Consider the following 17,326-nt stretch of genomic DNA (forward strand, 5'->3'; position numbering starts at 1 on the left):
GGCCTTCCAGGATGCAATCAGAAGATGGAGCTATAGCTCAGTGGCAGAGCATCTGCCTTGCCTGCAGAAGGTCCCTGGTTCAATTCCTGGCATTTCCAGGTAGAACTGAGAAAGACCCCTGCCTGAAACCTGGGACAGCTGCTGCCAGTAGACAATGCTGAGCTAGATGGACCAATGGAAATGGTCCAAGACCCAGCAAAGTGGGAGTGAGGAGCTGAGGAGTATCAGTGAATGCATACCAGGCAGCTCCCTTATATTCCCAAACTGTGTGATGTGAGCAGTTTATGTGTAAGTTCTAAGCACAAGTTTACTCATGCTCCACACACTCCCGGCAAACTTCCATCTTCCTTTCCAGTGTGAATTCATATAGAGCTGAGTTCTCGCATGACTTTTGCAGTGCAGCCTACCGGCCAGCTCTTGTTTTCTGAGACGAACCAGCCCTTTTCTCCATTCATCACAATATTAGTAATCTGCTCTTTTCAGAAAGCAAGAGCTGGCAGGCAAGTGGCACTGCAAAAATTGCATTCAGTCCCTTCCCGGAGTCTCTGCTCTGCGTGTGGCCAGAGCATAAGAGTGTGCTGGGAAGGAAGACCAAACTAGCCTATAGGAGTGTGTGGACCATGAGTAAACTCATGCTTAGAACTTGCATGCAAGTTTCTCACATTGTGCAGCTTAAAACTACCTGAATGGACCCTCTGACAGACAAGACACAGCAAAGTGGGAGTGAGAAGCTGAGGAGTATCAGTGAATGCATACCAGTATGCTCCTTGTAATGAATGTGGGGAGGGGGCAGCGGAAGTGTGCCCACTCCCCGCATAGTGACCACACATTTTGCATCTTGAGAAAGCAGCCGTATACCTACATACACCAGACAAAAACCCTGATCATCCAGGGTTCTTGTCAGTGTGGTATGTGCTATCACAAACCCTTTCACATGAATTTCTCAATCCCTTTCACACACCAAACATGTGGTGAGGAAGTGGAATCAGAATCACAGTCCCATGCTCTTCTCCCTGCAGGAAGGAGAGCTGGTCTTGTGGTAGCGAGCATGAATTGTCCCCTTTGCTAAGCAGTGTCTGCCCTGGTTGCATATGAACGGGAGCTTGATGTATGAGCACTGTAAGATATTCCCCCTTAGGGGGTGGGGGCCGCTTTGGGAAGAGCACCTGAAAGCTTGTATGCAGAAGGTTCCAAGTTCCCTCCCAGGCAACTCCAAGGTAGGGCTGAGAGAGATTCCTGCCTGCAACCTTGGAGAAGCCGCTGCCAGTCTGTGTAGACAATACTGAGCTAGATGGACCTATGGACTGACTCAGTATATGGCAGCTTCCTGTGTTCCTACATGTTTGCTAAGAAGAATGCTTCCGTTGTTTTGCACACTGAGGACGAGTGGGTTAAGGAGCCTGTGTCTGCCCCTGCTCGGCTCAAAATAAGTATTAAAAATTAGTTGCCGACTAGGGGCCTAAATGAATGTGGGGCATTCAACGAATGTGCCTTCATTGAATGTGGGGCAGCTATTTCGGTGGTGGTGGTGAATAGAAGAAGAAACGTTGGCAGGTCAGCAGGCTGTTCCAGGGGAAGGGTGGTCAGAAATCTAATAGCTGTCCCCCTTTCCGGGTGTCCTGCCAGCTCTTTGACCTCGGGGAGCACTGCCAACATCCCACATAACCTTACCTTGCTCCTCTGCAATGCCAGGTCGGTCCAAAATAAATCAGAACTCATCCATGATTTGATCATGGATGAAGGGGCCGACCTGATGTGTATTGCTAAGACTTGGTTGGGCGAGGCTAGTGGTCCAGTTTGGACCCAGCTTCTCCCTCCAGGATATTCTGTAGAGGAGCAGGTGAAAGGACATGGGTGGGGAGGTGGAGTGGCTGTGGTCTATAAGGATAACATCTACCTTACCAGGGTCCCTGTCAGGGTATCGGACCATATTGAATGTGTCTACTTGAGATTGAGGACCAGGGATAGATTGGGACTTCTGTTGGTGTACCGATTGCCCTGCTGCCCAACGGAATCCCTTACTGAGCTCACGGACTTGGTCGCGGAACTTGCATTGGAGTCTCCCAGACTTTTGGTGCTGGGGGACTTCAATGTTCATTTCGGGACCAATTTGTCCAGGGCAGCTCAGGAGTTCATAGCGGCCATGACGACGATGGGCCTTTCCCAAGCGGTCTCTGGATCGACGCGTATTGCAGGTCACATGCTTGATTTGGTCTTTTATTCTGATCAGGGTGGTGTTCCGTGGGTGGGGACTCCTACAATCTCCCCATTGTTATGGATGGACCACCATCTGGTTAAGGTTGGACTTACAACCGCTTTCCACTTTCGCAGGGGCGAGGGGCCTATTAGAATGGTCCACCCAAAGAGGTTACTGGATCCAGTAGGATTCCAAGAAGCCTTGGAGGGATTCAATGTTGGCTCTGCTGGTGGTCCTGTTGATGCCCTGGTTGAGAACTGGAACAACTTGCTCACCAGGGCAGTAGACACGATTGCTCCTAAGCATCCTCTCCAACTTGCTTCAAAATTGGCCCCCTGGTATACGGAAGATCTACGGAGGCTGAAGCAGCAAGGTAGGTGACTGGAGCGCAAGTGGAGAAAAACTCAACTGAATCTGACAGATTATGACATGAAGCACATTTAAAGATCTATGCTCAGGCGATACGTGCGACAAAGAAGCGGTTCTTTTCTGCCCATATTGCCTCTGCGAGTTCACGTCCGGCGGAGTTGTTCAGGGCTGTGAGGGGACTAGTATCTGCCCCCTTTCCCTTGAACCAGAATTTGGAATAATCAGTTACCCGCTGTGGTGTGTTTAATGAATTTTTCACAGACAAAATCTCTCGGATTCAGGCCAACTTAGATGGAGACTCCACAATTAATTTGATGTCTGAACTGGAGGTGTCCAACAACCCCTCTTATACGATTCGATTGGATCAATTTCAGTTTGTGACTCCTGATGATGTGGACAAGCTGCTTGGAGCGGTGAGGCCTACCACTTGTCCTCTTGACCCTTGTCCAACATGGCTTGTTTGATCTAGCAGGGAGGCTGTTGTAGGCGGCCTGGCAGAAATCATAAATGCTTCCCTGAGGGAGGGCAGGATGCCTACTTGTCTTAAGGAGGCAATTATTAGACCTCTTCTAAAGAAGCCTGCGTTAGTTCCCTCAGAGTTGAGCAATTATAGGGCAGTTTCCAATCTCCCATGGCTGGGCAAGGTAATTGAGAGGGTGGTGGCCTCTCAGCTCTAGGCGGTCTTGGAGGAAACTGATTATCTAGACTCATTTCAAACTGGTTTTCTGGCGGGCTATGGGGTGGAGACTGCCTTGGTCGGCCTGATGGATGATCTCCAATTAGCAATTGACAGAGGAAGTGTGACTCCATTGGTCCTCTTGGATCTCTCGGCGGCTTGCATTACTATCGACCATAGCATCCTTCTGGAATGTCTGAGGGGGTTGGGGGTGGGAGGCACTGTTTTACAGTGGTTCCGCTCCTACCTCTCGGACAGATTCCAGTTGGTGTCAATTGAAGATTGTTGCTCTTCAAAATCTGAGCTCAGGTATGGTGTCCCTCAAGGCTCCATACTTTCTCCAATGCTTTTTAATATCTACATGAAACCACTGGGAGAGATCATCAGGGGATTTGGAGCTGGGTGTTACCAGTATGCTGATGACACCCAGATCTACTTCTCCATGTCAACTTCTTCAGGAGTTGGCATATCCTCCCTAAATGCCTGCCTGGAAGCAGTAATGGGCTGGATGAGGGAGAATAAACTGAAGCTGAATCCAGATAAGACAGAGGTACTTATTGTGTGGGCTCAGAACTCTAGAGACAATTTTGATCTGCCTGTTCTAGATGGGATCACACTTGCCCAAAAGGAACCGGTTCACAGTCTAGGAGTACTTCTGGATTCACACCTCTCCTTGGTTTCTCAGGTTGAGGCGGTGGCCAGGGGTGCTTTCTATCAGCTCCGGCTGATACGCCAGCTGCGCCCGTTTCTCAAGATCAATGACCTCAAAACTGTGGTACATCTGCTGGTAACCTCCAGACTTGACTTTTGTAATGCGTTCTACATGGGGCTGCCTTTCTACGTAGTCCGGAAACTTCAGTTGGTTCAGAATGCGGCAGCCAGGTTGGTCTCTGGGTCATCTTGGAGAGACCACATTACTCCTTTGTTGATGGAGTTACACTGGCTGCCAATAGGTTTCCGGGCAAAATACAAAGTGCTAGTTACAATTACAAAGCCCTAAACGGCTTAGGCCCTGGGTATTTAAGAGAGCGTCTTCTTTGCTATGAGCCCCACCGCCCATTGAGGTCATTTGAGGAGGTCCGTCTCCAGTTGCCACCAACTCGTTTGGTGGCTACACAGAGACGGGCCTTCTCGGCTGCTGCCCCGAGATTGTGGAATGCGCTCCCTGCTGAGATACGATCCTCCCCATCTCTGGCAATTTTCAAAAAACACCTGAAAACACATCTCTTCAACGAGGCTTTCTCAGCTTTTTAAAACTTGTTTTTAAATTCTTCTGATTATAGAATTGTTGTTTTGCAATGTTTTTAATTGTTAATTATTGTTTTTATGCTTTATAATTTTTGTTTTAATTATTAACTGATTTTAATGGTGTTTTAATGTAAACTGCCCTGAGCCTTTTGGAAGGACGGTATAAAAGTTTTAATAATAATAATAATAATAATAGTAGTAGTAGTAGTAGTAGTAGTAGTAGTAATAATACATTGGTGGGACCATAAAATTAAAAAACTTGAAGAAAATGAAGATGCAAAAATATTATGGGACTTCCAACTACAAACAAACATCTGCCACACAATACACCAGATATTACTGTAGTTGAGAAGAAAGAAAAACAAGTCAAAATAATTGACATAGCAATACCAGGGGATAGCAGAATAGAAGAAAAAGAAATAGAAAAAAAATCACCAAATACAAAGATCTACAAATTGAAATTGAAAGGCTGTGGCAGAAAAAGACCAAAATAATCCCAGTGGTAATTGGCGCCCTGGGTGCAGTTCCAAAAGACCTTGAAGAGCACCTCAACACCATAGGGGCCACAGAAATCGCCATCAGCCCAATTACAAAAAGCAACTTTACTGGGAACAGCCTATATTCTGCGACGATATCTATAATAACAGCAACAACATTGATAATAAAATTCTGGCATCCCAGGTCCTTGGGAAGGACTCGATGTCTGGATAAAACAAACCAGTCAATAACACCTGTCTGACTGTGTAAACAAGAAAAATGCATCTTCTGCCCCATCCCCAGGATTGTTGATATTTATTAAATGTAGATAACCACAGATAACTAAAGTTGATAGTGACTAATATACCACAATACCTCCCACAGTAGGAACCAATGTTTCCCTGTTCCGGGGAATACCAAGCACAGAACAGAACCTTTCTGTTCCTTTCTGTTCCTTTAGTGCACCCTCTGCTCTCCTGTCCCTGCATCGCTTCTGAAGTTTGCAACATGAAATATGACTGCTGAGGATTTGAAGGCATACCACTCCATATCATGGCTCGTTAAAACTGATTGCTGAGCTGTGGTAGCCCACACCATGTTTCAGTAATTTTCCTATCAATTTCCCATTCACATATCTGCTAACACGTCCCTATTTTTCCATTAAGGTAAATGGGAAAATAGGTACACGTTGGGCAGGTATACACTGGTCTTTACCCTCTCCACACAGCTGGCTTTAGTCATTGTCCATTTTATACTGCAAGCTCCTTGAGTCAGGGACCTAATTTTTGCCTATGCAGCTCTCTTAAGACGCCATGATGGTGCTGCAGCAGTTTATTATGAGGATTATTACAATTATCTCCTCCCTCTTCCCACTGCCTTGTTAATTCCTTCTGTGCTTACCAGCAGCAACAACCAATTTCCTGATACAGTTTCATACTCCTTAAATGTTGTCAGCACAGCCAAAATCAAGCATCCCAGGACTATCAGAAACCTAGAACAAGAGATATGGAGAAAAACAGAACTTAGTCAAGGTTATTTCCATTTGCGGTTCCTAGAATGATTCTTTTCCCACCAAGAGCCTCCGAGGAGGTTGCCCACTGCATCTCTGCATGAGTTGCTGCCCACCAATCAGAAATGAGGACGGTATTTGCTGTGGATGCACGAGCCATCAACAGGATTGGCCCAGAGAACAGTGCGCTGCCCAAAGAGTTGCCACAGACCATGCTCTTGATTTGGTTCCCAAAATGGATCCCTTTGGTCTTTTTAAGAAGTTTGGAAACAGCCGCTGAAGGCAAGTGGGCAGGAGTATTCTGTGAACTTGGATAAAATGGTTTCTTTTCTTGCAGGTCAACCATATGCTGCGGACTACGTGTGTAAGGTACGGCTGATGAAAATGTATAGACTAGTGACCTTTGTGGGCTAATCTGCAAGGCTGCCTTCTGACATACTAAACCATGTGTTCTACGGACTCACTTAGAAGGCCCACACTCTGGGATAGTTCATACAAGCAGCAGGATCAAAAAGTAATGCTTTCTCTGGTAAGAAACAGGTAACAGGTAACAGGGTTAATGGCTCAGCAGGGAAATAACTTGCCTAGCGAGCAAGAGGTTGCTGGTTCGAATCCCCGCTGGTATGTTTCCCAGACTCTGGGAAACACCTATATTGGGCAGCAGCAACATAGGAAGATGCTGAAAGGCATCATCTCATACTGCATGGAAGACGGCAATGGTCAACCCCTCCTGTATTCTACCAAAGACAACCACAGGGCTCTGTGGTAGCCAGGAGTTGGCACCAACTCGATGGCACAACTTTACTTTAACAGGGTTACACATTTGAATGTTTTCCACTGGGGGGCACTACACACTGAAAAAGAGTAAATGAGAAGGTTCAGCCTAATTTTTCAATTACATGTATTGTATAGCCTTTGTAATGTATAGACGAGGAGCCCCCCGCCCTCCAGAGCAAGCATTTAAACATGCAACCCCCACTTGTAGTCTGAAGTTGGACAGTCAAGAAAAAAATGTACCATTTGCTTCTATGACTACACACACTGGTAGATGTGTGTAGATATCATGGCAGGGGTTCCCAGCTGTTGTTGGACTACAACTCCCATGATCCTTAGCCGATGGACACTGAGTCTGGGGATGCTGGGAGTTGTAGCCCAACAACATCTGTGGAGCCAAAGCTGAGAACCCCTGATGTATGGCATTCACATAGCTCCCATCTCCCTCTGAGGTTCAGGCTGTATGGCATTGTGAACATGTTTTTGGAAATTATTGTGGCAGTTCTCACATGCAATCTGACCCAAGCTAAGGAAGCCAAGCCTGGGTTAGGCTGTGCATTAGAATCACGGGGATTGGGCCCAATCCTGGTGGGGCAGCGCTGCCTAGCCTGACTTTTTAGCCCGGCTGTTAGCCTGGGTGAACGGCTCCAGCGGACCATTAACCCAGGCTCCAGGATCGTGTGCCTGCTTGAGCTACATTTAGCCTGAGGAATCACAGAGACAGGCACCTAGAGTGCCCGTCTCCAAGGGGAATTCCCCAATACACTGAACGCAACACACTGTGGGATACCCGGAGGCTGGGATGCACCCACCTCCAGAGCTCTGCGCTGCCTGGCGCAGCAGTGGATTGTCTGGGAAAGCAGTTCGCTCATCTGGACCAAAAGGGAAGCTTCATGCAGCCTTCCCCTCTACCCGCCCATTCCCCCACCTGCCTGGTCGTGTGAATGGCCCCATAATATCCCATCCCACCCTTCTTATCAAGATGCGTATGGTTCATTTCACGACCATTAAAATGTCGGTGAATTAAAATCAAATTATCACATATCAATGTGGCACAAAACCCACAACATTCAGCACAATACAAAAGATTGTCAGGGGCTCATTGATCAATATAATACCATCTCAAAAGTCAGTGATGCATAAATATATTCTGGAATGCCATTTTCAGCAGCACGCTGAAACGATTAGGAAACCCTTTGGCTTCCTCCTGCTGGAGTCCCGACAAGGAACAAGAGAGTGCTTTGCTTTGGCCACACGGAGGCAGGAGATGTCCATGTAAAGAAAAGACAACGTCACTTTAGAACACTGCTCACTTTGACAATTCAGCAGAAGTGAAAAGATTTTTATTATTTTTAAGTATCAAACCCAGTGTGTTACAACATACCTTTTAAGTGCATTTAAAAAACAACAACAAACAAACTACCCCCAACTGTGCCATTCTTAATTGCTTTTTAAATCAAAAATGGTAGTTGCTTGACTTCCTTAGGAGGAGCTTACTACTAGGGCTGAGCAGACGCAATGGTCTGACAAGGCCTGTGGGACCCAATATGCACTTTGTCAAGTATTATCGGAATGTGTTAAGACATGACAGCAGGGAGCCCCAATAGCAGAGACCTTGACTAAGCTCCCCACAGCCCTGTCTGAATTCCGACAATCCTGTTGGACCAAGCTAATTGGCCAGCAAGCCACCTCTCAGCCGAGAGGCTGCCATGCCATTTGACTTTTAATTTCCTTCTCACCCACCTACAGGGCTTCTTTAAAAGGACTGTACCTCAAAACCAGGGGATTGGGGGACAAAACCAACCTCCCACGGGGTGCTCAGAGGGCCAGTGGGTCCCTCATGTTGCGTTCTCTTTGTTCAGTCCCTTTAAACATGCTCCATAGCCCAACTCTGAGAGAAATTGGGCTATGGGACTTGTTTAAATGCAATTCACCTTCAAAATCAGAGGGAGGGGGGTCAAACCCAAACCCCCATGAGGGACCCTTAGGGTAAATAGGTCCCTGGTTGTCTTTCTACCCCTTGCCCCTGATTTTGAGGGTGAATTCCCTAAGAACAAGGACCCTAGACAAGTTGAAAAGAAGTTCTCTCTAAATGGGTTGTGTGTGCTCTTTAGAGACTACACACTGGAAGTGGTGTGTAGGGCAAAGCCCCACAGGGGTCTGTTCTCCATGGGGGTTGTCTTTCTCCTCCTCCCCCCAATTTCCAGGGTGAGGTCTCTGGATATTACCAGCAGAATGTCAGTAAAATGTAAGGAACTGCGAACAATTCCAACCAGGCAACAGTTTTCAGTTTGTTTGTTTTGGAGGGATCTCAGTCCTCCCAAAATTTTCCCTATCGGGTCTGCTCAGATTGGATGGGATCAGGCATTATTCACCATGCACAAGCTACTGTCTCCACCTTTTGACTTTCACATGGAATCTCGGCAGCTCAGTTAAAATATATATAAAGCAGATCATCACGTGGAATGTGCTAACTGCATGGAGAATTTCCATAAGGGCTGCCAACTGACCCACGGGGGTGGGGGGGAGTTGACCCATGTTTAAAAAGCAAACAAAAAACCATACAGTGTCTGGGAAGCTTTTGCGTCTCCAAATTTTGTGCAGAAAGTTTACAAAAGAGAGGTTCAGCAGTCCCATCCCCTGACCTGGATCGAACTTTTTCACCTGACCAGACCAAGGTACTATGATTTCAAATGTGGACAGCAGTTATCTCTCAGTGGTATGGGAATTCTCCACATGAGGGTGCTGTTCCACACAGCAAGCCACTCTATGGATTGTGGCTGTTTCCCCAGGAACTTTATCATCAGGTGAGAGAACTTTGTCTTGGAGCTCTCTCTCTCTCTCTCTCTCTCTCTCTCTCTCTCTCTCTCTCCCCGCACATCAATTTTGCCTGAAAACAGAGATTTCAGCTGGGGTTTCCCTACCAAGCAACCCAGTATCTGAGCAGGAGCCATCAGATCAACAAAGAAGGTAATTCCAAGATGGCATCCAAATCTGTACAGCACTGGAGGTTCAATCTGTGGGGGACGGTCAAGTAGGGGCATCAGGGGTTGGTCAGCTCAGCAACAGCTGAGGGCCCACTAGGCTGATCCTTGAACTCGCAGTACCCGGAGGCAGTGCTGGTGTAAGTGAGCTGACAGAACTCTATTAATTTAGGCCCCCTGGTCCCCTCTTCGCCTGTACTGGTAAAGGGGAATCCTTACTGGATTCCCCTTTATCAGTATGGCCTTGGAACCACCCCAGCCAGGCTCAAATTCAAGCCAAACTGGGCGAAATTCAGGTGTGCACAAAACTGGACCTGACCCAGTTTAGTTCGAGTCCGGTTCAACTTGAACTGAACCGGGTTTTCTGGTTCTGGTTTTCTGGTTTTCTGTCTATATATATATATATATATATATAGACACTGACTAGGGATGTGCACAAAACCTGATAGACACTGACTAGGGATGTGCACAAAATATATATAACCCTATTAACAAAAGCCAAATTGCCAATACCGACACCCAATTACCAACCAACATGCCATCCATGTCCAAAACAACAGCTAAACCACACTGGACAATATGATGTTGACTTTTCAACCAGTAGAAATCCCTGCTTGGCAGCACAGCCATGGATGCAAGTAGAAACAAGACACACTCAAGAGAGGAGAAGCATTTCACGTCCAGAGAATGGAAGGCTTGTTTATGCATCCTGATGCAAGTGTGAGCAGAATCCTTGCAAGCAGCATTGCCATCCCTTTCCTGTCTGCAGAGGTGAGGAGTTGTGTTGTTCGGGCAATGGCTCCCAACTAGGTGCACATGGACTTCTGGGGGCACTTTTAAGGCTTGTAAGGAGTGCTCAGAGCTCTCCGTTGCCTCCTGATCAGAAGACGTGGCTATTACAATCACTGGCTTACATCCAGATTGAGTTACGCATGGGTATTGCTACTGAAGTGAGTGGAACATGTTTACTTGGCCCATTAATTTCAGTGGGAGTACCCATGAGTAATTTAGGATGTAAGCCAGTGACTGCAACAGTCTTTCTCATAACGGTAACATTTAAATTTGCCTGTGTGTGCATGTGTACACACACACACACACACACACACACACACACACACACACACACAATCTCTATAGGCTGCAGGTTTCAGACAGAAGGAGTACCCTTGCTTGAAATGAACAATTATTTTTGTTTTAACTGTTAATTGGTTTTAATTGTTTTGTTTTTAATTGTAAACTACCTTGAGTCATTTTGGAAGGGTGGTATAGAAATTGAAATTTCCGGGAAATTTAGGACCAGCAAATGGAAGTATTTTTTCACACAACACATAATCAACTTGTGGAATTCTCTGCCACAAGATGTGGTGACAGCCAACAACCTGGATGGCTTTAAGAGGGGCTTGGATAACTTCATGGAGGAGAGGTCTATCATCGGCTACTAGTTGGAAGGCCATATCCACCTCAAAGGCAGGATACCTCTGAGTACCAGTTGCAGGGGAGTAACAGCAGGAGGGCTTGCCCTCAACTCCTGCTGTAGGCTTCCAGTCGCATCTGGTGGGACACTGTGTGAAATAGGATGCTGGACTAGATGGGCCTTGGGCCTGATCCAGCAGGCCTGTTCTTATGTTCGAATGAATGAATGAAGTTCAAAAAAAAAACACCTGTATTGAGGCACATAGGAAGCTGCCTTCTACCGAGTCAGACCATTGGTCTATCTAACTCAGTATTGTCTACACAGATGCAGTGGCTTCTCCAAGGTTGCAGGCAGGAGTCTCTCTCAGGACTATCTTGGAGATGCCAGGGAGGGAACTTGGAACCTTCCGCATGAAAGCCTGCAGATGCTCTTCCCAGAGCAGCCCCATCCCCTAAGAGGAATATCTTACAGTGTTCACATATGTAGTCTCCCATTCAAATGCAACCAGGGTGGACCCTGCTTAGCCAAGGGGACAACTCATTCTTGCTACCACAAGATCAGCTCTCCTGTTCATGCAATGCACCTGGTTCATGCGCAGCGCATGAACCAGGTGCACGGTTCCCTTAATGACAAGCCAGTCTTCAGACCCCCCCACATCCATTTTCCTTGAACCCTGCTGCAGGCCTCCATTATACTTGCCAGAGAACAAGTATATCGCTGTGCTAAACAACCTGTTACATTAGCAACACCTGTGTGGAGTTTGAATGAGCAATCAGGGTTCAGCAGACGGCGCAGAGTGGCTCCCCTTCCATACTGTTTCAGCCCCCCACCCCATCTCAAGCACACACTGTAAAAACATTTCTAAGTCACTTGCCAGCCCACAGACCACAAATCACGTCAGGCGGCTCCTTTCTGAAGTTGAAGCATGGCTGCACCTTAATTAATCCGGCAGCAATGATCGCCACATAATTAACTCATATCACACTGTGGCAAGACAAGCAAACATAATTGCCTACACTGGCTGAAGGAATTCAGCCATGAAGGTGGCTTATCCAAGGCCACATGTAAGTGTCAAGGCTGCTATGCACACTTTTTTTGGGGGGGGGGGGGATAGGTTTCAATCAATGGGACAGGATTTACTTCCAAGTAAGCATGGCCATGACTGGGCTGCATGGAAGTAAAATGAGTTCTACAGAACTCAGGTTTGGAAACAAACTTGGAAACTACAGAATTCACATTTGATACATTTGGGGTAGTGCTATACAAGGGTGGATGGGTTCAAAGAACCAAGCTTCCCAACTCCTGGGAGCCACCTGTATCCCCCAAGGGGAGGGGCAATCCCCCCCCCCAAGCTCCAGCTGGTCATTTCCCAGCAGTGTTCATTGCTGGGTTTGAACAAAATGCGCACCCAGCAACAAACTGTGATGTCAAATGCAAGGAGGTGTAGGCAGATTCCTAGAGCAAGCCCTCCAGAACTCATTCCCAGCTGGCATTTGCTTGCTAGGTGCACGAATTTTCCTTCCTCTCCCTCGTTCGCATGCGCCCCAAAAGAACCCAGGAGGGCTGCGGGCGAAGGGGGTGAACATGGGCCCCCAATCCCCTAGCTACACCACTGGATACATTATGCAACTTCAAAAACGCAGTACAAGAAATATCAGGGGTTACAACCTTCTGGTAGATCGCTGGATTATTTGTGATAGATCAGCAAGGGTTTCTGACTCCCAGCTGTTTAACAAAAGCTAAACCAAAACACACACACACCCCGCCGCCCAACAAATAAGGCTGCTAGAATCCTTGATCTGTAGCTACTCAGATTGTACAACTCCATTTCTGGGCCCAATTCAAAATGCTGGTTTTAACCTTTAAAGCCCTAAACGGCTTGGGACTGGGTTATAAGAGTGCCTTGTCAAATATGTCCTGACTTGGACATTAAGATCTCCTTCAGAGGCCCTCCTCTGGGTGCCCCTGGCAAACAGGGTGAGGCGGGTGGCTACTAGGGAGAGGGCCTTTTAGAACATAGAACATAGATAGGAAGCTGCCATATAATGAGTCAGACCAGAGGTCCATCTAGCTCAGTATCGTCTACATGGACCGGCAGTGGCTTCTTCAAGGTTGCAGGCAGGAATCTCTATCAGCCCTATCTTGGAGATAACCGGGAGGGAACTTGGAACCTAGATGCTCTTCCCAGAGCAGCTCCATCCCCTGAGGGGAATATCTTATGCTCACACATCATTTATTGGGAATGTCTTATTGATGCTCACACATCAAGTCTCCCATTCATATGTTACCAGGGCAGGTCCTGCTTAGCTAAGGGGACAAGTCATGCTTGCTACCACAAGACCAGCTCTCCTCCCTTTTCAGTGGTTGCACCCCATTTATATAACAGCCTCCCCAGTGAAGCTCGCCTGGTGCCATCACTTCGTTCTTTGAGATGTCAGGTAAAGACCTTTCTGTTCATTCTGACCCTTTAAATTTGATTTTTAAATTTTGATTTTTAAAACTGACATGAAAAGAGTTTTTAAATTGTTATGTACTATATTTTGTGTTTGTGTATGTGTGTTGTGTGTTGTGTGTGTGTGTTGTGATTTCATGTGTTTTATGTGTTTTTACCTGATGTTTAAATGCTGTTGTGTGAGCCACCTAGAGAACTATTTGTTATGGGGCAGTTAACAAATAGAGTATATTGTTGTTGATGATGATGATGAAGATGACGACGATATCATCAGCAGCATCATTAACAACATTATTATCATTATTATCATTATTAACAACTTTGTTTTCCTATGTGCACATGATCCCATGGGGTGTAGTGGATAGCCTATAGGATGAGTAAACATACTCAAGGTGTTCCCACTGACATTAAAAGGACGTTACACATTGCCCACCTTGTCCTTTTAATTCCAAAGGCACCACTTTGAGTATGTTTACTCATCATGTACTTGGCTCCACCCCCAAGCCACAATTTTGCATCTGCTCCAGTTGGCCCTGAAAACATGAGTTCTGCTCATGCCCAGGTTGACGGTCAGCACACATTCTGATTCTGCCTAATGGCCCTTTCCTTAAACTTAGTGTGGGCAGGTCTATCCACAATAGCACTGTGCACTCCCCACCCTCCTAAGTGAGGGCATAGGGGTTATCAAATTTGGGTCCCCAGATGTTGTTCGATTACAACCTATCATTCCCAGTCACAATGGTCTTGGACCATTATGGACAGGGATGATGGGAGCTGTAGTCCAACAACTTCTAGGGGCCAAGTTGAAGAACCCCTGTGACAGGAGGTTCCTGGACAGCTCTCTAGGACCAGACCAAAGACAATATTTAGGCTTTTAATTAAATTTACAGTTTGAGTCATTTTAATATTGTGTTAAATTTTTAATTGTTATATTTTAACCTTTTAATTGTCTTGTAATTTGTATTGTCCTGTTGTAAACTGCCCAGAAACATCAGTTTGGGGTGGTATACAAGTGTGCTAAAATAAAATAAAATAAAATAAAATAAAATAAAATAAAATAAATTTTCAAGAGAAGTGAAAGTAGTAGGATAGTCTCAGGGGCATAGCAAGGTTGGAATAGGCGAGGCCTGCTCAACTTTGCCCTATCCCCAGCTGCTTTTGGACTACAACTCCCATGATCCCCAGGCACAGTGGACAATAGCCAGGGATTATGGGAGTTGTAGGCCAACATCTGCAGGATGGCCGAAGTTGAGCAGCCCTGGAATAGGCCCTGGGACTAAGAGTGAAGATGAGACCCTGCCTCCTTCTACTTCTTCAGCACAGGGCAAGGGGGAGATCAAAGCTGGACATTCTCCCCGCCCCATTCAATTGTAACACCCCTCTGTAGTGCCTTCATGCCCTAGGGTGTACACATTATTTTGCCTGCTTTGAATTCTAGTCAAACATGTTTTGTGGGTTTTTAAAGCATTGTTGCAGCCTGGGCTGGGAGTAGCCATGATCTATTAATAAAACAACAATTAGTATCTGTCTCCAGCCCCAAGTTCATGGTGAGGAGAGAGTATGGGTGGTGTCTTGTAGTAGCTGCTTGTTTACGAACAGAGCAGGTCCACGGCAAGCTGGCACGCAGATTTGCAGCACTAGTCCAAAAGCCGCACCAGCCTCCCAGAAAACAAAAGGCAGCATTCCTGCAGAACTCCTCTCTTGCTGCAAGCTTAAAAAATAAAATAAAAAGCTACCAGAACCACCACAGAAGCTTGGTTCTGCGTAGGGTTACCAACAGTCCCTTAGTAGCAAGGACGTCCCTTTTTTCAGCCCAAAATTGTCTGTCCCTTTTTAGATGCCATTTGTCCCTTATTTTCAGCGAATGGGAAGAACCTATGGCTCAGATCAAACCAGTTATTTTCACTAACGAATAAATAATTAATGAGCGCCAACTCCTTTCCCTTCTCCCTCCGTACCAGAGTGTGGTTGTGGTGGGCTGAAGGTTTAGGGTTGCCCAATATGGGACATTAAGGACAACATTAACAATGATCAATGACTGGCTAACTTTGCATTATCCAGGTATCAGGATCATGAAAACCATGCAACTACAGAGCTTGTGTGTGAAACCTATTTTTACTAGCTAACAACACTTCTTTTTCTAGAAAACAAAATTATGTCATACCCAGTTTGGCTAACCAGGGTTGTATCAATAGGCAGAGAAACTAGCTAAGTTGTAACCCATACTGTAGTTTAAGTTGAAAACACATAGATCACTCAGGCTCCTAATTACTCCCACATAGTCCCTGCCTTGTGTTAGGGGTGTGCACGGAACCATCTGGCCTGGTTCGGTTCGGTTCGGATTGGCCTCGAATGGAACCGGACCAGTTCAGTCCGGCCCCCATTGAACCCCCCCCCATGGCAAAATGGCGGCCACTCGCTTTTATGGAGGCCCAAAAGGGCCAAACATGCTTCGCTTACCCGGCTGCAGTGGTGAAGAGGAAGGCCAGCGGGGGGAGAGGGAACCCGCGCGGACTCCCCCCCCCCTTGCGGCTACAGCAAGCCCCCTGAAAGGGCTACAGGTACTTGCTTTTACATTTTAAATTTTTTTTAAAAAAGTTCGCGAACCTGCCTGACTGGACTCGGCAGTCCGGTAACGGTCCGACAGAACCAAGTGGGGGGCGGTTCAATCACGAGCCCCTGGACCGAATCGTCAGACCGCGGACCACCAGACCAGTTCCGCACATCCCTATCTTGTGTACCTTATTCGGGCAGTGGAATGTTGTAAACCCTTGTTCTTTGTAACATCTCTGAGCCCCCGGATCACATGTCCCCCTCTCCACTGCCTACGCAAGTTTTCCAGGCATTCTACTACTGATTTAGCTGAGAAAGAAGCCAAGATTGGTCCTGACATCCAAATTGACCAGCTCTCTCTCTGTGTCCTCAAATCAAAGCAAACATTTATTTTTACTCCTAAGTGGAAGAATCTGGCTTGCCACTGAGCTGGTTTTACAGAAGTGTTTGCTAGCTCTTGATAACTTCATCATCCAACACTGCATCATCCAACTGCATCATCCATCATCCAATCATGATCCATCATCCATCATCATGCATCATCCAATCACGATCCATCATTCAATCATGATCCATCATCTCACATTCATCACTGCATCATCCCACATCCATCACTGCATCATCCAACACTGCATATGTTAATCCTTGACTGACTAACCAGTGGATAGATAGAGCCCACATATTGCCACAGACCCATCCATTGGCCTGGTTCACACAATCGAACAAACTGTGGCCTGTTGGGTTGGAAACATGACCAGAGCAAGAACCGAGCCTGTACGTTCCCTCCCCAGTCCCCTTCCTTCCTTCACTCAGGCACAGGGCTGTGACCAATGTTCCCGGGAACAGAGATTCATAAATGTTATAGTTGAGTACAAACAAACAAACAACAAACAATAAATATTTATATACCATTTTCCAAAAAAAGTTCCCAAAGCAGTTTACACAGAGAAAACAATAATATAATAAGATGGATCCCTGTCCTCAAAGGGCTAACAGTCTACATAAGAACATAAGAACAGCCCTGCTGGATCAGGCCCAATGCCCATCTAGTCCAGCATCCTGTTTTGCACAGTGGCCCACCAGATGCCGCTGGAGGCCACAGGCAGGAGTTGAGGGCATGCCCTTTCTCCTGCTGTTACTCCCCTGCAACTGGTACCCAGAGGCATCCTGCCT

The 17,326-nt window shown here is 46.6% G+C and overlaps 1 protein-coding gene across 1 annotated transcript in view; it reads right to left on the reverse strand.

Annotated features, from left to right (window-relative positions):
• KCNQ3 (potassium voltage-gated channel subfamily Q member 3) overlaps nucleotides 1–17,326 on the reverse strand; it is a 217,361-nt gene that overhangs the window by 52,277 nt on the left and 147,758 nt on the right. The window contains exon 2 of the mRNA XM_053250572.1: nucleotides 5,868–5,958. Within this exon, the coding sequence (XP_053106547.1) occupies nucleotides 5,868–5,958 (91 nt within the window). The remainder of the gene's footprint in view (nucleotides 1–5,867; nucleotides 5,959–17,326) is intronic.

The sequence above is a fragment of the Hemicordylus capensis genome, chromosome 4 (assembly GCF_027244095.1).
Source record: "Hemicordylus capensis ecotype Gifberg chromosome 4, rHemCap1.1.pri, whole genome shotgun sequence".
NCBI lineage: Eukaryota > Metazoa > Chordata > Lepidosauria > Squamata > Cordylidae > Hemicordylus > Hemicordylus capensis.